General features: G+C 47.5%; 2 protein-coding genes across 2 annotated transcripts; both read right to left on the minus strand.

Moving 5' to 3' along the window:
* Positions 1–545: 545 nt before the first annotated feature.
* On the minus strand, positions 546–3,750 carry slc35d3 (solute carrier family 35 member D3). Its single transcript, XM_023797214.2, has 2 exons — positions 2,715–3,750; positions 546–2,064 (listed from the first exon to the last, which is right to left on the minus strand). The coding sequence occupies exons 1-2, from the start codon at positions 3,148–3,150 to the stop codon at positions 1,259–1,261; spliced, it is 1,242 nt and encodes a 413-aa protein (XP_023652982.1). The 5' UTR covers positions 3,151–3,750; the 3' UTR covers positions 546–1,258.
* A 467-nt stretch (positions 3,751–4,217) lies between these two features.
* pex7 (peroxisomal biogenesis factor 7) lies at positions 4,218–21,429 on the minus strand. The gene is made up of 10 exons (XM_023797232.2): positions 21,033–21,429; positions 20,519–20,576; positions 19,421–19,571; positions 18,447–18,524; positions 18,221–18,329; positions 14,078–14,184; positions 13,365–13,478; positions 12,440–12,495; positions 8,901–9,000; positions 4,218–4,994 (listed from the first exon to the last, which is right to left on the minus strand). Exons 1-10 carry the CDS (start codon positions 21,136–21,138, stop codon positions 4,914–4,916), a joined length of 960 nt encoding a protein of 319 aa, XP_023653000.1. The 5' UTR covers positions 21,139–21,429; the 3' UTR covers positions 4,218–4,913.
* Between the last annotated feature and the right edge of the window lie 589 nt (positions 21,430–22,018).

A 22,018-nucleotide genomic window follows, 5' to 3' on the forward strand; every position in this document is an offset into this window, starting at 1 on the left:
CAATGTGCCTTCTGTCCTTGGAAAGCATGTGGTTTGCCAGGCTTCTAAAGAAGCTTTGTGAGGTCTCCAAAGCATGGGCAGATACTCCCCAACTGGTGGGACAGCAGCTTTTTCCAGCCAGTGATAAGGACTTTACCGAGACTGCCTTGTTGTGTCATATCAACCCTTTCCTCTCTCTAGTATCTCTTGTGATGTATAAAACTAAAGTCATAAAAGCTTCTTTCATTCTATTTATTCAGCTGCAAAGGTTGAAATAGCTCCTTTGGCCTTAGGAATTAGGAAGAAGTACTTTTAATACATTTAATCTTTAATGGAAACAGCCTAAGGCACACCAATATCCCAGTCTCACTTACATGTATATATCCCGATTACTGGTAATATGGCAAAATATAATTATCATAATTTAAATCCATGCCATTTTCTTCAACAAAAAAAGCAAAATTCTCCACTATACCAGTGAAGATAAATGTCATTAGTGATTCCTTTGAAAGGGAAACAATTTCTTTCACGAGAACTGTTGTTCAACACTCCAGAAAAACTCCCAGGACATTAAAATTGTACTTTAATATTGTTTTGTAAAAATAAATCATTGTGCCAGTGATGTTTGATTATCAATTATCCTGGTCCACAAATATCAGAAACACACAGAAAATGAACATTACATCAAATAGTCAACATATATCACGATATCAGAGACCCAGAAATGAGAGCAGCATCCCAGTACAGATTTACTTCAACATGAGTCTGTTTCCATTTAATTATACATTAATTCTGGGGTCAGTATTGCTCTTTATTTGTCCAAAACTATAATATCAAGTTCCTTGTCAGGCATTTACATGCAGTACATTAACAATTAAAAAAAAAAAAACTTAACATGTCAGTGCATTTTGCATGCCTGTATGTCCAATTGAATTTCCCATGTAAACATATTATGCAAGTGTTTTATTTAAAAGTCTATTTCCTAAATTCATACCCCATGGAGGAACAGATGATACCTTTGTTTTCTTTATCATATAATTATCTCGTTTTTAAAAAGCATTTGAAATTTCTGACTGATATTTCAGTATAAAATGTTTCCCCCCCCCCCTCCTTGCAGTGAATACAAAGAGTCAGACTTTTGAAAAAATATGCAGCACTGTATAAACCGGTGAAGATAAAAAACAAAAAAAAACTATATAGCCCAGGTTACTGACAGACCAGTCATTCCAAAAATGACGATAACAGAACATGCATCCTTTCAAAATTGAAAGATTTAACATCAGGGGCTCTGCAGCTCCTCATTGTCAATCAACGTGTCCTTCTTGAAGAACTTGGCGTTGCGAATTGAGCGCCACACTCCAGCGTAAGTGTCACTGAAAGACGTGCTGTTCGTTTCACCGTTGGGACGGTTGACCCAGTTTTGCAGCTCGATGGATTCTGTTATGCCGTTTTCTGTCACGGGACACTCTGTTTGGTCGGTCACGCCAACAACGTCACCCGATTGGTCCCCCGTGTCCCCGCTTGGCTTCTTCTCTTCAGTGTAAGGCTCTCCAGGCAGCTCCTGGTCCTTGCTACTCGCCTCCAGGTCCTGGTAGTTACTTTTCTTCTTGGTCTCAAAATACTTCACGGCACAGTAGGTGATGGAGCCCACGGTGTTGACCACGACCCCGGCCACGAAGAGGTTAGTGGGTTCCACGTCGCTGAAAGCCAGCATGCCCACGGTGATTGTGGCGATGCTCTTGACCACTCCCACGAAACTGGTGGTGACGGCCGAGTTGATGTAGGTGCAGTGGAGGGTGGTGAAGTTCATGGCGCAGCCGATAAAGATGGAGGTCATGAAGAGGGAGGTGATGTACGGATTGTTCCAGCCGGAGTATGACCACATGTGTACGGCGTCCATGCTGATGAACGAACATATCAACAGCACCGGCGTCGCCGTGACGGCGATGGCGTACTGAGCCGTCAGCGGGCCGTAGTCACTGTCTCCACTGGTCTTCTGAATGAGCACCAGGTACAATGCGTGGATGATCACAGCCAGGACACCAGTCACGTAGCCAAAAGGGTCCCCAGTAAGGTCTCCGGCTCCTGAGGGGAAACCATGTCACAAGTGTCCCATCAAAATAACACCACCTGCCTCTTTACGTGTGATTTATCATTTTTTTGTTCCTAAATCGTCACTTTAAAGCACCACCAACAAAGCAATTAATTTCTCATCATTTTATTTCCCATTTTCTTTCACATTTAAAGGAAAATGCAACCATAAATACACACTCTCCCAAAAAAAAGGGTATAAATTAATACCTTTGCTTGTAACTGGGGCTGCACCCCCAAGGGTCTGTTAGTTGCAAGTCGTAAATTATTGTAATTTTAAGATACAGAAATGGACTTTGATGAACATTTCAGTACCTTTGGTGGTACATTAATGCTATTTGTACCTTTGGGATGTTCCTCAGAGTCCATTTCTGTACCTTAAAAGGTACAATTATAAGGGTACAGCCCCAGTGACAAGCAAATGTACTTTTTTTTACCATTTTTTTCCGAATGCAGGCACAAGACTGTCAAAAGGAATGAATTAAATTAAGGAATTAAGTAAATTAAGATGCGCTAAAGTGATTAAAGCAGTTTAACTACTGCCACACCCCTGTGCGCCAAACGCCGCATATTCAGGATTGCAAGTTAAAATGTCACATCGCAAGCACACAGTACAAGTTAAAAGCAAGAATATTCAGAATTACCGGCTAACGCGGCTCCTCCGGTCGTGATCAGCACCGCCGTTATCACTCCAATGGACGGGATCCCGTTTTTCAAGACGCAGACGCCGATGCTTAGAGTGACTAAAGGCAAACAGCGTTTAAAAACCACATACATAGGGAGACTCAGTCCCCTCAGGGACCAAAGAGTTAGTGTTGATTGTAGCGTGGACAGGATGCACACGCTGGCGAAAACTTTTGCTAAATTGAAGCTGTAGGGAGGTATGTCCACTTTGCCGAGCCTCCGGAGGAGCTCCAGGGACAGCGCCGCAGTGCCGCTGGTCAGGAACTGTATGAGGGTGATGTACCTGAAGCTGTAAGTCGTTATGAGAAATTTCAACAAAATGTTTAACGATCCCGAGAAAAATCCGTGCGCGACTGCCACCGAAATGCCCAGTAAACGACCTTTGCAAACTTCCATGGCTCCTTAAAATTAATCTCAGGCCCGCAAGTGTAATACAGGAGGCGATAAGGGTGCGATCAGCCCCAAGTATACTGTCACACAAACCTCCCCCTTCGAGCAGAGAGCTAAAAACGTCTAAGTTATTAATGTCAGGCAGAAATCAATCGGCAAACACTGGCGTTTATGTGAAGGAGGTCCACTTAAGCAGAGTCATGGTCAAAAAGAAGGAAAAAAAAAGCTTCGACCTGCTGACGCATTTGATTCAGCGGCGAAGCTGCGCGGTTTTCATTTTTTTAATTAGGCGTCTCGGCCGGGAGTTGAATCTCCATTTCTCCGCTTCTGAACCCAGCAGAGCTCGGACGGGGCTTGTGTGCCGTATAACCGAACGGCACAATCCCCCCCCAATACCCCCACTCCTGCGCAGGATGCGGGCGGCTCGCGCTGCTCCTCTCGCCGAAAGCCAATGCGGACATTGCATCGTCCAGGACACCTACCTTCTTTAATCCTTTCACTCACTTTGACAAACTTTCCCCACATAAAAAAATAATTATATAACTAATTACGCTGCTCATACAAGCTCCTCTAATGCAACTTTATCCGGGAAAGTTTTTGAAGTCAATTATTCTGAGTGGGCTCATATACTTAGGACCAGAACAAAAACCGCAATAATAATTTATGGTAATTATTTTAATATTATATTATAATTTTTTAAATTGTAATTTTAATTTTTAATTGTAGCCGCGTACGACTGAAAACCCAAACCTCCGCTTCTACAAACCGCATAGACTTGACAAGGCAAATCATTAAATATAATAGCCTAATGATAATAAGCAAACATCTGCGTGGAGATGGCTTACAGTTTATTTCGTTTGTTTAAACTTAACATGCATAAATGTATGTAAACGAACCATAATCTAGATGCTTGTTTGTACCTCATATTTCATTATGGTCTTCCGATATGCTTTGTGAAATGAGCCACGCTGCACGGTATCCGCATTCACCAGTCGTGAAAACCTCAACCTCACCCCAGACAACGTGATGGCAGATTTTTTGATGCAAATGTTTTCAGGTTACAACCACAAATGTCTGAGCACGATGCAGGACTTTTAATATATATTTTTTTAAAAACAGGGATCACATACAGCCTGATTGAGAATAAAATTCAACCATCATTTTCTCGTTACCAGAAATTTGACAAAGCGATCTTTGCAACAAATCTCAAAGCACATAATATTTTAGATACCATTCAACACTCCCGGTAGGGAAGTTACATATCAAAGAATAACCCACACATCTCTCCATCTTCCACAACCTTGTATTCAATGTAGTGAAACTGAAACCTGAGGAAACACAAGGCACCATGCAGAGTGGACCCAGGATGGAAAGAAGGGGATTTTATTATTTTTTAAACCGTTTTTGCATATAACCTAATTCCTCTATGTTCTATCAGACTTGGTAAACCATTTACCCGAAAGAACACGTCATTTAAAAGTAATCATAGCAGGTACACATGCCATCAAACGCCATTAAAATAAATGGGGGAAATTTATTGAACACCTTTTAACAAGGTATAAAAAGCACGCGAGAACGCATGCGGCACCTGTAGAGTTACATATGCAGAGTACATCGCGTCCATTACGCCATCGGCCTCATTCATCTCCGCACGGCCCGTCCCAAGGCTCCACTTAATAGCATCATTAAGAGAGCTGCAGTAAGTCTTTGGCAAAGTGCTGCCGGCGACTTGAACCGCAACGAGTCCGCGGTGCTCCCCCTCCGCCTCCCTAGTCGGCGCACGGCTGAAGGTCGGCCAGGCTCGCCGGGATGTACACCTTCACCGTCTCATCCCAGGCACAGTCCACCACCTGCAATCGCAAAATATGAAACTCAGAGAGGAGCCCAGGAGCGGCGGATAACTATCAAATTAGGCACATCGTAATTACCGGTAACCGTCAAATACTACTCATTTTGAGGTTTTAGATTAGTCAGGATCGTAGAGTCAATTTCCATCTCTAAACATCCATCCATTAAAGGGAAAATCTCCTGAGAGATTGTGTTAAAGCACAAACTAGCACAGACGCGGCCATATCAAGGCTTTAAGCCTGACACCTGCTGCTTAAGAACGATCACCAATCTGATACGGACGGATTAATGGCGATCACCAGTCGAATGTCCCTTAGGTGCTTGCTGGTGTCAGTGGCACTGAGTCAGTCTCCAGGGAATGATTAATATCAGTGCTTCACACAGCCAGTCGTTCTCACTGCCCCCATCATGCTTAATTGTTAAACTTATATTCACGGCGCATTGATCGGTCTCAGACTAATCCAGAGGCACCGAAAACAGTCTAAGAAAATAAATAGGGGTGGGAAAGCTGAGAGCAGAGCCTTACTGGAAATCGTTAAATCGATCAGGTCAGCTTTTGTGGTAAAACTAGGCAGAACAAATGGTGATTTATATGTATTATTTGGGGGGGTGTTCCACGTGACGCGGGATCACAAGGTCCACTGATAAGGCGATTATTCTTCCAACCTGGCGATCGCACCACAGCCTCGAGGCGTGTGGCACCAGCATTTCCAGCAGGGAGGGTCGCCACGCACTCCGCCAGCTCGGAGTTAACCCCTTATGGTATAACAGGCCATAAATGAACTGTGATACTTTTCGCGTTTGAGGATTAACAGTCGTTAAAACATGCATCCATCACGTTTTAAATAACTCGTAGGGACATGAAACGGACATTCCTCTGAGAGCTGACTGTTACCGACTGCCCTGGGGTGCAGCTTAGCTAATAGAACAGGCAGCTGGATTTACATTTTGTCATCTAGCTGACATTTATCCAAAGCGCCTTACAAATTATTCCCATTTATACAACTGCTAAATTTTAATGTAGTCGTGCAGGTCACTCAAGGGTACAAAAGCCGGGAACCAGCAGGTTACAAAGCCATGTTCTTAACCCCTTTTTGAGTACAAAAATGAGGAAGAAATAATTCAATTTGTAATGTAACGCATTTTTGTGCAAATTGCCTATTATGAAATTTAGATGGCGATGATCCGGACACCATGAATGGCAAATGAATAAGACTATGAATAATCTTTTCCCACACTCTGGTGACTGGAGCCGCACTGTGCGTACAGCTCTGATAACCGGCCGTGCCAAGAACACGCGTCCCTGTCGCGGTCACCAAACGCCGGTGACAGCAGGTCCTGTCAAAGAGAGATCAGCTGCACAGGGCTGAACCGCGATAGAAAACATCGGCGTTTTATCGTAGGTGAACCCCCCTTACGACTGGGGCTTTGGCCGTTTCATTCAGCTTTCTCCTCTGCGCGGGTAGGTGGGGGTGGGGGGGGGGGGAGTCGTTCATTACCGCTGAGTACCATAGCAAAGAGCTCCTGCAGCTTCATTGCCAAACAGTCAGGCTGAGTCATCCATTGAGATTAAACAGCCTGTGTTAATATCTATTCTATGGGAAAGTCAAGATGGGAGGAGGTGCCTGGGGGGCTGGGGGGACACCGAGGCTGCAGGAGAGGAAGGAAGAGGAGGAAGACGCAGGGAGGCGATTGGAATCACAAGCCACGTGTATCTCCTCTGGCCCACAGTGTCAACTACCATCTTCACCTTATTATTACATTTGCACTTTCATCCAAAGCAGCTTCAACTTTGATCCATTTATACTGAATCAAAAAGCTCAGGCCAGCACAGCAGAGCACTTGCTGGGAGTTACTAAGGAATAGGTCTCAGAGATATGTACCCTCTCCCCAACCCATGTGCGTGGAGGAGAGCCACGGTGGACCCTGGGGCAACGCCGCGGAAACTCAGGTCAGGGTCAAGCGATGATCGTCGAAGCTGAAAAGGAATGTCTGTCCCCAAAACCTTATAGCACGTAACACTGCTAAAACTTACGGCATGTAACGCAGCTAAAACTTACGTCACATAACGAAAACTTACGGCACGTAACACAGCTAAAATTTACGGCATGTAACACAGCTAAAACTTACGGCACGTAACACAGCTAAAACTTACGGCACGTAACGAAAACTTACGGCACGTAACACCGCTGAAACTTACGGCACGTAACACAGCTAAAATTTACGGCACGTAACAAAATCTTATGGCACATAACACAGCTAAAACTTACGGCATGTAACGCCGCTAAAAATTACGGCACATAACAAAAATTCAGAGCTGATGTGGAAAGCTCTGGGATTCTTCCTTTCTGCTAGAGGCACAGGTGTTGTGTGCGAGGTTTTGGATGGGTTGTTCTAGAAAGGGCTCGGCCCATCGCCAGTGATGTCTGGGGGCAGTCGTGCGGAGCTAGCAAAACTGGGGCTGGGGCTGCAGGCCACCAGGGAAGGGCCCTGTGTGGTGGCTGCATCCGGGTCCTCGGATTGGCAGGGGGAGAACTGCTGATTTGCCCAATCAGTGCAGAGCCCCTCCCTCCAAGACCGCGTCATCTCCAGGGGCCGCTCCTCTAAGAATCGCTCGCACTTGGACATGTTCAGGTTTTCCCCAAACTGTCCTCGATTTGCCAGCTGTGAAGGTCGTGTAGCTTTATCAATGAGCTGCCTCTCTGTATCCCTCAGGATGTCATTACACAGAAACATGAGGGGGGGCGCCATCTTCCCATATGTTGCCACTCCTGCCTGGGCCATATAACCACCTTGGCAGAGTTTGGGTTGGACGGGTAGCGTGACGGTGACCAGTGCAGGCCTAACTTGGTGTTAAGGATGGGCAGATGAGTTTGGTCTGGCTGTACTACTGGGTTAATCCCTACCCCCAACACTTCTCTTCCAGCCGCATTAATATTGCCCCTCTTCGAAAGGGCGAGTCTTAGTTGCCTGATAGCTGACGCTTGTCGTTGTAGGTAATCTTCAACTTCAGCGGACCTGATAACACGTACAAATCGCATGTGTTTTGCTGAGGTAAGGATGCAATTTGAAATTCAAATGTACTTATTTACAAAAGGGCCGAGTCTCACGGGAGTTATGAAGAATGGCCGTAATTTCAGAGGCGAAATTGGTTATTTGATTGGTCTTTTGACTCCATCACGCTGGCATTGGTCTCCCTGGCTCTGTGCCCGTCCAGCCTTCCATCTCACTCGGTGACAGAGCTATTACTCTGAATGCCTGTGCAGTTCCTTCTCTGGCCATAGGCGGCGCTAATGGACAGCCAGGTTCATAATGGAGCAGCTTGTCAAAAGCCAACAGCGAAAGTGACGAGCTGCATCACATGACCTGCTGTCCACCACTGGGTACTGAGAGAGAGTTTAGACAGGCTGTTGAAGTTGAAGCTTAGATTCTGGAAAAGCTCGACATGAAATCACAATGCTATGTTCTGGAAATGACACCCAGATCAGACTTGTCTCTGTGTGACAATATGGGCCTTATGGACGACAGTACCTCCTCATCTCGGCGACTGCTCCATCACGCTCTTTTAAGGAATCATGTGACCTATTACTACAAACAGGTGGCCTGGTGGCCCTAGCTAGCAGAGGCTGACTGGGACAAGCAGATGCGTACGGCAGAGGAGGCTCCCGCTATGGCTGGCAGGTTCTGGCCTGTATCCAAGGAGGCAGCGCCGAGGATAATGATCCTGCTGCTGGTCGCCTCACATCTCAGGGAATTCCTGCGCTAAAGTGAAGCGCCCAGCACTGCATCAGCACTGGGTAATTGTGGATGTCAGCTGCATGTCACGCTCCGTGTTCCCGCTCAGCTCATTCTGTTAATCGGCACGACCGTGGTGGTGGGGGTGGGGGGGGGGGGGATGCGGGGGTTACCTGGTTGGGTATGTGGAGGTTGAAATCCAGGCCGCATACAAACTCCGTGTGGTGCTCCAGAGTCTCCAGCAGCGGCTCCGGCCGGGAGAAGTCCCAGATTCTGGGGGGAGGAGGGGGGGGGGCGCAATCAGGCTAATTGAAAGGCTTTCCCTCTGCGCATGGGCACGCACCCAAACCCCTGACACAGCACCCACCCCGCAACCACTGCCTGCTGAGACAGACCCATCCACTCTGGAAATGTAATTAAATCAATTCCTTGGGTAGAAAAAATATATGTACCCCTGACTTGCACAAATACATTAGGAGAGGATTTATGCCAACACTGGGACGCCGTGTGGCCAAGACGCTGGTTACGGGGGCTGATGGGAGTGGGGGGGGGGGCACTGAGACTCAGACACCGACCAGTGATTTCCCACAAAGCTTTGAGGATCACACATAGGAGGCCGGACAACGGAGTTGGGGCGGACAAAAATATATAAGACATCGGTGATTTCAACAAATGATTAAACATATACGGTACTGGGCAAAAAACTTGGGTAGTCAAAGAAAATGGTTGAATGCCTATTGAGGTAGTAAGTGTATATTCGCTCTGGAAAATAACACAATTTGACAGCAATAAAAGCTGACAAGAAATTCTTCTGTACTCTCAAAAGTTACTGATATCTTGTTGGACGGCTAGATGAACACGCTTCAGTTCCCAAACATCTCCTCAGGGGCACCTCAGCCATTCCATTGATTTGCTAAATTTCATAACCAGCTCACTTAATTAACTTAATTAATTGAAGAACTCAATGAGGTATTGATTAGCCATTGATTGTGCTAGTGGTCAAGTCAGAAGATGCATTGGTGTACTGCATGGCTAAGCTGACACACTGCTACAGACATATCAGTTACACCAACATGAAGATTATTAAACATTTTCTTTGCCTAAGACTTCCACACAGTATAGCCGCACACACATGGTAATGCTAAAATTAAATTTAATCACGTAAATGCTGCAAGCATAAAACATAAGAACCACCAACCCTAACAACCTTCGATCGTACATTTGAAGGCAGAGGGTACATCGGCAAAGCAATCTCTGCGGGGGGGCGGGGGGCGGGGGGTTATGATAGAATACAGGCCTTATATAAATAAGAAGCCTGAATTGGAATCGATGAGTTCAGCACAGACACTTATTTTCACAGGAAGGTAGAAAAAATTTCCACTGGGGCAGTGATGGTGGTGGGGGGGGGTGGAGTTCCATTCAAGTAAAGCAATATCCTCTGTAAGGAGGCGCAAATAACACGGCCTAATGCGTGCACTGAGCGCCCCCCCGCCAGGCCGGGCCTCTTAATTAAGGGCCTATTAGCTGTTTGAGCGCACCATGGTAACCCAAGGTCTTCAGCCATCCTCTCAATGGAGAAGGACATTTAATCTTGTGTAAACAGCGGCGTCTGACACAGTGAAAGGCCCCCCAGCGGGGCACGAGGAGACCAGCGTGTGGGAGCAGGTGCGTTTCTGCACACGCGTCCGGAGGAGGGGGGGGGGCACGTGCACATTCGTCACTAGCTGCCCCGTGACGGGGTGCACACTTCGATCCCCCCCCCCCCCCACCCCTCGGATGGACCAGCATATGGTCAGTGGCAAGCGCAGGCTGCAGGAAATGTTGCAGCGGCGTGCGGGACGTGCTGTGATTAAAACACCTGCTGCGCCCCTCCCTGGGTGACTCATCAGGCGGAGGCGGTCACTAAGCAATGGCTGCGGTCCAGGAGACAGTGGGTGGGGTATAGCACTTTAATCAGGCGGGGTGGGGGAGGGGTTGGGGGGGGGCACAGGTACGGGGGATGCTGACATCCAGGGTTTATTTTCCATCCACGTGTCGCTGAGGCTCCTAAATTCATTTGACGTTCCAGAACAAACAGTTCCCATGACGACCGGCCGCTTCCTGCCATCGGACCAAACCAAGGGAGGAAATTACTTTTCACTGCCTGCAATCAGAAATCATTTATCTGATCCTAACAGGGGTCTTATAGGGCCGTGAGGTGGAAGACTCCACTGCGGGTCGCTTAGCACTGCTTGTTAATTTAGCCTCTTTAATAAACTCGCTCCTTCCGTACAATCATCACGACAACTGATTAAGAGAACATTACTCTGATCTTTGCATGTGCCCGTTTAAAGACGTCACTGTCATCGCTGCATGTTTATATGCAGGGTAAAGCCAGACGGATGGAAGGTGCCGGAATTTCCCAACGCTGTCGGAGGGGGTGGGGGGCACTGATACAGAGCCCCTTTAAGAGCGCACTCACCAGTGCTCTAGGGAAATGCATCCCATAGATGCGAAGCATACGTTCTGATGCACAACACAACTCGTTGAATTAACCTCCGGGACCGCAGCCCCTGGGAGCCCCCCCCGCCCCGCCTCTCATTTCCCTCAGAGACCAGCTCTGTAGTTAAAAGCCTGCACACTTGCAGGGCACTTCCTTCAGGAGAAAGCAAACCACTCGAGCTTGAAATTAAGAGCCGGTGTGATTGCGACGTTTAACGCTGCAAGCGCACGGCCGCCTCCCATTCACGCCACGGCGTCGGGACTGACCTTTCCGAAAATGTCAGCGGGAACGTCTACAGCGCGCAGTCGAGAGAAAGGGGCAATTAAACCACTGACAACCCACCGTGTCCTACTTGCGTGTTTTTGTGTACCCTCTATCAGTATTTCTCAATCCAGTCCTCAGGGACCCCCAGCCGGTCCATGTTTTTCCTCCCTCCCAAGTCCCTGGAAGCTGGGAGACAGCAAAAATGTGGACTGGCTTGGGGTGACCGAGGACTGGATTGAGAACCACTGCTGTATATCATCAGTACTGTGCAAAAGCCTTAAGCACTTAAAGGAAATGTTTAAGTCTATTTATCTGGGTAGTAAGTACATATGCACAGAACAAAAAGCACAATTTAACATTAGAACATATACAAATTAAAATTAACACAATAAAAACTAACAAGAATGTCTTCTGTTCTCCAAAAAGTTACTGATATCTTGTTGGACGGCTAGATGAACACGCTTCAGTTCCCAAACCTCTCCTCAGGGGCCATTCCATGGATTCATTAAATTTCACAACCAGTTCACTTAATTAACTTAATTAATTGAAGAGCTTAGTGAGGTATTGATTTGCCAAAATGGTGTCTTAGCGGTCGAGGCAAAAAACTCATGGGTTGGTTTCTACAAATACTGGGGTGACTTCAGGAGAGGTTTTTAACTGGATAAGGAAAATCATTTAAACATCATTTTCTTTAACTGGCCAAGACTTACACTGTACTATATATTGCAGTATTGTAAATACTGTACGCATATTGTAAATCATCCATGTTATATATATCGTTCTGCAGGGACGTGTGCAAGAAATTCGTACATTGTACTGTCATGACAATAAGTCTCTGGAATCCTTTGATTGCTTATTACTAATAACTCTGACGGTGATTGTGCCTAATTTGCTGAATTTAATTAGCCTCTTATTCCCGCTAAAGCAGCCAACGGGATCAGACGCTGGTATACGGGGGCGCCTTACCTCACGGTGAAGTCGTAGGAGCAGGAAGCCAGTAGAGTCCGGTGAAATGGGGAGAACTGGGAGGAACGGGGGAGGGGCAATCAGTACAATACAGAACGTCTGAGCAGCAGCAGGACGCCGGCAGGACGCAATGCTAAACACACAGAGGTGCGTGTTCAGTAAACAAACCAGATAAAGGTGCTGAGGCTGGGTTTTTTTTTACCGGTGCCCCATCTCGGTGCGCATCTTCAACGATAACAGCTGACATGGGCATATGCCTAAATAATTCACCGTCTACACAGAAACCATGTGACACACAGCAAAATTCTGGGCAAAATGCCCCAGGGCAAGGGTGCTGCAATCTTTTAAAAGAAAAACTGAAATAAACATCTCTTGCATATGATCTTGCTCTTTGTCTCCTGACAGACAAAAGGCCATATGCGTGTTTATGAAACGCGGCACAAAAGCACACAGGTGCAATTTGTCACAGATCACCTGAATCACGCCCCGAATTCCTGTTTGAGGCTTCGATTTTATTCATCCCGGAGATGGAAACGTTATTCTTTAACGTTAACGTATCATTTCATGAATGACTGGGAGAGGTCAGAGCCATTTAACGAATTGGTCACTAATTAAATGAATATACTGTCGGCACAGCCGGTGTGGACTCAACCAAACTAATTCTTCAGCAGAAAATCCATATCAGTCTCTAGCTATGCGCTGTTTCGAACACAGACCCACATTAAGTAGGATGTGGGCAGAGCCTGTCAGAGTTCTTCCCCTGTTCCACCACAAATGATCCAGCTGTAGAGCTGGATGGTAATTAGCACCAGGAGTTGAATCAGGTGTGTTAAATGAGGGGAAATCTAAAAATGTGCAGGGTTCCGGCCCCCCAGGACTGGAGCTTGACACCCCTGGTGTAGATGCAAGGCGGCGTAGTACCCACTTTGAGCCTCCGGATGGCGTAGGAGTGGCCCAGGAGCTCGGCCACGGGCTGCCGGGTGCTGCGCAGATCCCACACGCGAAGGCCGCAGTCCACCGCCCCCGTCACCAGCACATTCTGGACACGCCGCCCAAAAACATGGACCAATCGCAGGATCAGTAAAGGCCCTCTCTATATGCCACTGGTCACCAACTGGAATTTGACCCTTGGGGATGAATAGTTGGGGACCCCTGATTTAGGAGCGCACTGCACTCCAATTAACACCTCTTAGGGACTGTTCTTTTGGGTTGTGAACCTATGACCTACAGGAAACAGAATACTGACCCATTCAGAGACATGGACACTGGATAATGGATCGCGTAGGTTAACCAGCACCCCCGGGAATTGGGGGAGGTCTGACCAGGGGCCCCACTAGAGATTCGGGGCCCCATCAAAGAATATCATACTGAGCCCCCGACCCAGTCACTCAGGGCCCTTTGAATCAGCCTAACTTCCTCACCCCCTTCAGGGAGCCCCAGGGCCAGACGAGGGAGGAGGGACACACTGCGACACGCCTGCTTCCCCAACCCTGAACATCACCCTGACGGGGCAGAGAGAGCCACTACTGCGGCACTGTCATGCTCCGTCGAACCCGAGGACGAGCTATTGAGATGCTAATGTGCAGAAGTGCTCCCGGGACGGCGTTCTCGGGAAGGGCGGGGGGGGTTTGATGATACCTGGTCGTACTTGCACCAATCGCAGCTGAGGATTTCAGCATTGTGGGCGGGGATCACCAGCCTGGACACGCCCATCTTCACATCCCACACTCGGAGCGTCCCGTCCCCTGCAGAGACAGGCGGGGCAGGTTAGCACGGTGGGGAGGGGAGGGCCAGAATCTGTGAGGTTTCATTCCCCATTTGGGCTGGGATAGACATGGCTCCGAGCAGGACAGACCCGCATGCACGCAATCACACGCTAAGGGTCGTTCAGGGGGAACAGACCGGGAAATGGAACCCGAACCTCTAACCCATCAGGCCACCACGGCCGTGACTAATGGCGTAAATATCAGCCACCCCCCAGGCCTCAGGCGTTACGCCACTGCCAAGCCACTGGGAGGGGTTCGTGTGCTCAACTTCAACCAATCAGGGAGACACTACTGGATCACCTGATCATGACTGTTGCTGTTTATATCCCTGTATGAAATGTTAGCAGGTTATTGTTATGGTTTTTGTGATCGGAAGGTCGTCGGTTCAAATCCCATGGTCAGCAGAGTGATGTCACCATTGGGTCCTTGAGGAAGGCCCCAGTTGCCAGTTTGACCCTGCTTTCTCAAAAAAAGAAATAAAATTATTTATATAATGTATATGTGTGTGTGTGTGTGTGTGTCACTTTGGCTAAAAGCGTCTGCTAAGTAAATAATACATAAAAGTAATGTAATTTTTAGCATCTTGTACTCTACAGAGCATCAACAGATGCCTGACAGACACATAATTACAGCAAAGAGCACAGAGCAGCAAAAACCCAGCATCTGACACCAAGTTAGGAATTCAAGGAGTATCTCCCCCCTTCGCCTGCGTCTGTCCTTCTTGGAAATGAAATGGAAAGTACAAGCAGTTGTATAATTGATGCATCAGCTCTGTTCAAATTAAGCGACTTCGATTCTGAGAATTAGGCATGTCCGCAACTCGGGGAAGGGCGATGGGCGACAGCTTTGATTTGTAAGTCGTAGGAGCTGGGGGGGTGGGGTGGGGTGGGGGCTGGAGGCTGACAGCTTTAATTAAAGGCGACTCGGATCCTTTGCAGAGATTTCTGCAGCCTGCAGCACTTCGGGACTCGCGTGTGACGGCAGGGGGCGGCTGGCCGCCCCCCCCTCTCCGGGCTTCCCTGTCGAGGGGCCTTATCCTTCCATCTGAGACACAGGGCCTGCTAGGCTAAACGAACCCTGACAGACATCCAACTGGCCAACAGCACATCCATTGTGCCGAGCAACAGCTGCTATGTAGGAGCAAGAGCCACAGATAATCGAATGGCAATGAAAGTGCGGCCCATGTTTTCAAGCCTCCAATTTCTATTTGTTTATCCTGTGTCAAGGTCACCTAGGGGGCAAAAGCCTGTCGCAGGCAGCACAGGGCACAAGGCCGGCATGCACCTTGGACGGGATGCCAGTCTATCTCAGGGCATAAGGCCGGCATGCACCTTGGACGGGATGCCAGTCTATCGCAGGGCACAAGGCCGCGATGCACCTTGGACAGGATGCCAGTATATCGCAGGGCACAAGGCCGGGATGCACCTTGGACGGGATGCCAGTCTATCGCAGGGCACAAGGCCAGGATGCACCTTGGACGGGATGCCAGTCTATCGCAGGGCACAAGGCCGGGATGCACCTTGGACGGGATGCCAGTCTATCGCAGGGCACAAGGCCGGGATGCACCTTGGACAGGATGCCAGTCTATCGCAGGGCACACGCAAACACAAAAATCACACTCCAGGAGCAACTCGGAAAGCTGTTACCTAACCGCACGTCACGTGAATTGAGGGGAACACGCGCACACACGCTGAACGGAGGCAGGATTCAAATCCGCAGCTCTGGAGGTGTGAGGCAAGAAGGCCAACCACTGAGTTAACATGCCATAACCTAACTCAACCGTAATAACTAATACATACTTATCTATGGGTTGTTATGCCAGAAAAACAATTAGAGTAAATTGAATTTAAATTGAAAATCTAAGGATGTCCTGAGGGAAATCTCGTCATGAGGGATTTACGAGGCATGCCTGAGGAGGACTCCATGCACCTGTCCTCCTACTCCCCACACCGTCTGCGCCCGCGAAAGACCAGCCCCGCCCCCTCTCCCACAATGCCGTGCGGCCGCAGGCAGCGTGAATCTCGCAGATGCGGTAATCTCATTCCCGACAAAGAAACAGCCTTCCCCCGAGGTCCTGAGTGTGCTCGCTGACCCTGCCAGTTCCCGAAAGCCGACCGAAACACCCCATGCCTGTCACGTACGTCACGGCACGGGGAAGCTCCACGTTGCTCCGGGTGTGTAGAGAAGGCGCGATGAAAAAAATTACTTTTCCACCAGACGACAAATTCCAGCTTTGTCGTGGCCACCGTTCTGCTTGACAGGACCCATGATTCACCACCCCCCCATGCCATCTTCGGCACACCTTTGCCTCCTGCCACACCAAGGGCAGTAGGGCCCCTTGGTGACGCCGAGCCTGTTGGCTGTCAGTACACTCCACAGCCACAGTGTGGTGCTGTAGAGCACGTGTCAGCTGAGATCATACCTGTGGCACACTCCGACACGCACGTACACATGGACACATGCGCCAGCCTGCAGACGGCCTCCCCTCGAGGCATACAGCTCAGCCATGATGCACTAATTCATACCCACTACCTCATCTAGCTGACTACTGGACAGCAGTCGCCAACATGTGACCCACAGGGAACCAATGAGAAGCTCACATAACACTTTTTAGAAAAATGACCAATTACGTTTCATTTTGGTTTTTATTTGACTTATGCACGTGCACATCTGGTTGGCAAGCGTCATCACTCCCCCCCCCCCCCCACATTTATTTAACTCTGTATGAAACATGTAGTTCCCCAAATTACTCTATCCGTAGAAGTGACTCTCACCACAAATGAGGTAGGAGACGGCTGCCATAAGATTTCCGTAAAATCAGCTGTGAAATTCAGCATTCGTCATCTTCTAAGGGGAAGACTATAGACTTTCCAGGGAAGCTGCCAATGCAGAGATTTTCTATACTGTAATATGCTGTAGAGCAGTGTTTCCCAATCTGGTCCTCGGGAACCCGCAGACAATCAAAGTTTGCTCCCTCCCAGCTCCGGAGCAAAAATGTGGACTGTCTGACAGGGATTTGTGAGAGAGTGAAAACACAGACTTGATGTGGGTCCCCGGCGATGACCAGATTGGGAAACACTACTATAGAGCTTTACTATAGAACTCGACCACAGCACTTTTATGAGTGTGAAAAGGACTGCATTGACCTTGTCTACCCTTAATTCATCTTACTGAAATTCACAACAAAACCCAGTGTCTTAAAAATTAATGAGCTGGCAAGAGAGGCAGTTTGAAGCAGCAAGTGTGGATGGTTTTATAGCACAAAAGATATGAATAGAGATATATGCATGCCAATTTAATATCACACTGATGCAGAACAAATAAATCTGTACAGGCATGAAAAACGTGAAAACCTTAAAGATTCTTACAATGCAGACAACCTGAAAGCTGCTTGTCTACATGGTGTAATAAATGCAGACAATATTACAGAGATAAGAATGCAAAAGTCACATGACAAGGATGCAACAGAACAGGTTTAACTGTACGGTCTGTTTCTGGTCTGTTCTGAATTGAATTTTTTACATACATTTAGATCTTATTTCTACAGGTATAAATGAACATCTCACCAGCCCTCCAAACACCTAAAAATACAGGAACAAACGATTTAATTCCACAAAGAGCCAGTTAATACCACTTTAATCAATGGCAACCCTGGTCATCCTGAATCAGAATATTGTTCATTTACCAGCATTTAAGGTGAATCCACCAACAAGTCCTTAGCAAACAAGGCACTGGGCTGCCTGTAACAGTGACATTCAGAACCTCCCATTTTAAACGGGCAGGCAGTTTTTATAAACAGCACACCTGTCTATAATCAGAGCTGTGCTGTCAGTCACGCTGCTCGGACTCAGCGTTGACCAGGCTTGAATGTTCAGCGTCTCGGACCTCAAGGCTTCGAAGCCCTTTAGTGACACCATGTGGCCGCTTTGGGTATTACCAAAGGATGCAAATTAACAGATAACAGAGAGAGTGCAGTTGATACAGGTACAGGAAAGCGGGGAAATCAGTCACCCACCTGAAGCAGAGGCGAAGCAGCTGGTGACGTGGGGGGACCACACTGTGCTGTAGACGACCCCCTCGTGGCCCCTGAAGGTGCAGAGTGACTGGGGCCGCTCCAGGTCCCACTATGAAAACAGATCGGAACGGCCTAATTATGAAAAGTGCAGCAATTAAGACGAGTGGGTCGCTGACTTTGCCAATCAGCAATATGCATGTTTTTATGAAATGGGGGGGGCACTCACCAATTTAACGGTGTGGTCCCACGAGCCGGACAGCAGCAGAGCTTCGCCCCGCACCTGGCTCCAGTCCACACTGTACACCTGCACGGGGAGGGGGGGCAGTTACAGGCTTCACCCGCGCCGCTAACATGGCTGGCATATCAGAGCACAAGAAGCCCCCCCCCAGGGGAGAACACAGCATGACAGCTTGGGGAGTCGCTGGCATAAGAGCGTGACCTCACCCGTGTGATGACGTATCACTCGCTAACATTAACCCCAAATACGCTATCCAATCTACGTCCAAATCAGGGCGCCTATTCCTGGCACCAGTGAGCACAAGACGGGGGGGTACAGCACCTCACACACACAATCGGACGCTTCTGGCAGGCTTGTAGCTAGAAAGAAATAGACTTTGGGAAGGGGTCCCCTCAAGAGATTTGTCCGACCAGGAGGACGTGTCAAACCTGTAACTTTACTACCGGTCTATGTGCCTGTAAGGACAATTAGCCTGACTCTATGCCTCTGGAATGTGGGAGGAACCCCCCCCCCCCCATTGACAGAGAGAACGTACAGCCTCCACACATGCTGAGTGGACGAGGTGTTCAAAATCCCAAACCTGTAAGCAAGAGAGATACCTTCCCAAACGCACAGTAAAGACCAAGATGACCAATTGTGGACACAAGGGATCGTTTTCAGTAACTACGTTGCCCCTAAGTTTTGCCTTCTGGGTGAAATAATGTAAAACAATGTTTTGGTAAAATGCTACATACCAGGACTGATCACAGTCAAGGTTATATAGGGCATTCAGCGAACTGCTAAGCTCTGTGACTTCCTTTTCAGTAACTGGGTCAAGTGCACAACAGGAAGACTCCTGCAGGAACTCGAGCCTCCAGTGGCACCGGCTCCTTGCAGTCTAAACCGGCTCGACCAAGCGAAGCTGAAGCAGGACCAAAGGGGGGCAGGGAGGAGGTGAGGGGGACCAGGAGCAGGGCGCTCACCTCCTGTGTATGCTCCTTCAGCACCTGCAGGGGGCCCCGGGGATTCGCAGTGTCCCACACCTGCACAGATCCGTCCCCGGCCCCCGTCACCAGAACATGCTCGTTATTCTCGCTCCACGTGACGTCGAATAGCCCGTCGTTCCAGTCGAAACTGCAAGAGTTTCAAATGATTATGCAAGTGCAATTAATGCAAGCGATCCTTGTGATGCAGGTCATTTCGGAATAACTATTCCTTTAAAATACAATGGACCCTTGACTTATGAACTCAATTCCTTTGCGAGGGCTGGTCGTAACACAAGTTTATCGTAAGTAAAGAGTATTTACTATAAGAAATCATGGAAATACCCATAATGCATTCCGAACCTCCCAAAGCACCCCTTACCTAACCTTTTCATAATAAAAAGTTGAATAATGTGCATAATTTACCAGAAACACCAATAATTGTGCTCACACACTAATTGTACTTTATGCACACTAATAATAGCCTTTCTACCTCGTCTAACTCTATGAATCGTGACTTACTAATTTAAGTAATAGCTTTAGCAACACTAGCTTCCTTATACAAGTCATTTCTTTGTAAGATTATAGAGATGGTGGATTTCGACATATTAGGGAGATCGGTCACATAAATTCCACTCATATTTCTGCACAATTTCCTTCTTTTCGATTGTGATTGGTTTCTTTATCTTCTCTTCCTTCCTTAGCTTCTTTTCTAGATTTTTTTTGGGGCCAGTTTGATATAGTAATTAGCGAAATTAATTATATAAAATACTGCAGTGACCGAAATGACGCCCACAAACAGGCGTATCTGGGCTCAGACTGACGCTTACAGACGCCTCTCGGGCATCTCGGCTCTTTGTTTACAGCCGCACAGGCGTATGCACGTTTCGTCCTCGACCGGCATTCGGGTCGTAGCTCAGGACTTTGGTCGTAAGTCAAAACTAAAATTTTGGTCGTAACCCGAGTTGTTCGTATGTCAAATCGGTCGTAAATCGAGGATCCACTGTATATAGAAAATGATACAAATAATGGCAAATATTCAGAATATAAGCAAACCTCTCTCGGTGCATATTCACAGGATAGAGTAAGGTTTTTTACCTCCTAATGAGCTTGATACCACCTTCATCCTGATCCAGCACCAGAAGCGTCCCACATCCTGAACGAACAAGCCCTCGTCAGCTTCATCCTCAGTCTGCAAACATCGCTCAAATCCACCCTGTTCTCTCCGTTAATATGTCAATCAAAACATCAAATACCCCCTATCCTTCATTATGAACGTGTCATCGTAAATTATCAATACAACTGACAATAACCCTGTATTGTGTAGTAATGTTCGGTTATTCTAATTTTACATAAATATATCTGACCGCAGCCAACATATATCATTAAACAACAATTTTTAGCTTTTTAAACTTGTATTTGACCAAGTTATTACTTAGAAATAAATATGGCTGCATCATATCTTTACGTTACTGGAATATTAGTATCCATCAACTCCCACGAGTTTTCATTGAAACATGCTTAACTGAACCCGCCGGCTATGCACTGGTAAGGGATCAGCAAGCCCAGTTACAGGCGCCGTGCAGTCGATCGGCCCGTAACGTGGCAGCACCTGCGATGCCATAGTGCTGAGACGCGGCACATGCCAGTCTGGAGGGCAGAAACGGGGATATCTCAGCAGCATATCCGTGTCGAGAGGGACACCTGAACGTCTTCATGGCCGCAGCCTTAAAGCAGCCAGACCACCGAAAATATACCGTGCGGCTTATCGATGAGCTACAGCATGTCAGCGATGACCATATATTCTAACTAATCCTCAAGTAAGAAGAAGAAGCGCCACTGGAATGCAGTCCTCCACCATTCGTGTTGTGTCGCGACAAACGGAACTTAAGTGACGCTAGATGACACTCGATTGACCCCACTGCGACACTTAAAATGCCCCCAACTCGTCACTGTAAACGCTGTCCATCGTATCACACTGACACTCTGTCTTCAGCTATATTTCCGTAATCAAGATACGTCAGAGTAACTGCGGAAGGACTACATTTGGGAGCATTTTGATTGGGCCGTGAAAAATAGACCCCTGTGATTGGTCTAGCAGTTTATATGGTGGTTCTTCACTGGTTGAGAAACTGAATTATAAGATAGGCCAAGTTTAATATATACATGTACTGGCAATATATATTCAAAGTTTCACATACCCACATCAACATCCACATTGAAAAAAATTAAAGTTCTATCCATTCTTCGTAAATAACATCTAACTAACAAGAGGAAGCGCGTGTCTCGCCATGTGTTATACAAATGTTCAGCACAAGGTGTCAGTGTTCGGCAAAGCGTGAGACGGCGTTGCTCGGTTCCCCCCTATTGCCAGGGGAACTCTCAGTCAGACCCACGCATTTAGGGTCACCCTTGGGTTTCTACCCTCCCACACAATATGTTTCTGTGCACCTCAGAATTCCATTGCCTCATACAATAACATTAAATAAAAATATTAATAATAATAATAATAATAATAATAATAATAATGAACAAGGTCCCTGCCTTTGACTGCCACCGGATCTACATTGCACCTTATCCCCACAGCTCCCCCTACAG

Source organism: Paramormyrops kingsleyae, chromosome 19 (genome assembly GCF_048594095.1).
Source record: "Paramormyrops kingsleyae isolate MSU_618 chromosome 19, PKINGS_0.4, whole genome shotgun sequence".
Classification (NCBI taxonomy): domain Eukaryota; kingdom Metazoa; phylum Chordata; class Actinopteri; order Osteoglossiformes; family Mormyridae; genus Paramormyrops; species Paramormyrops kingsleyae.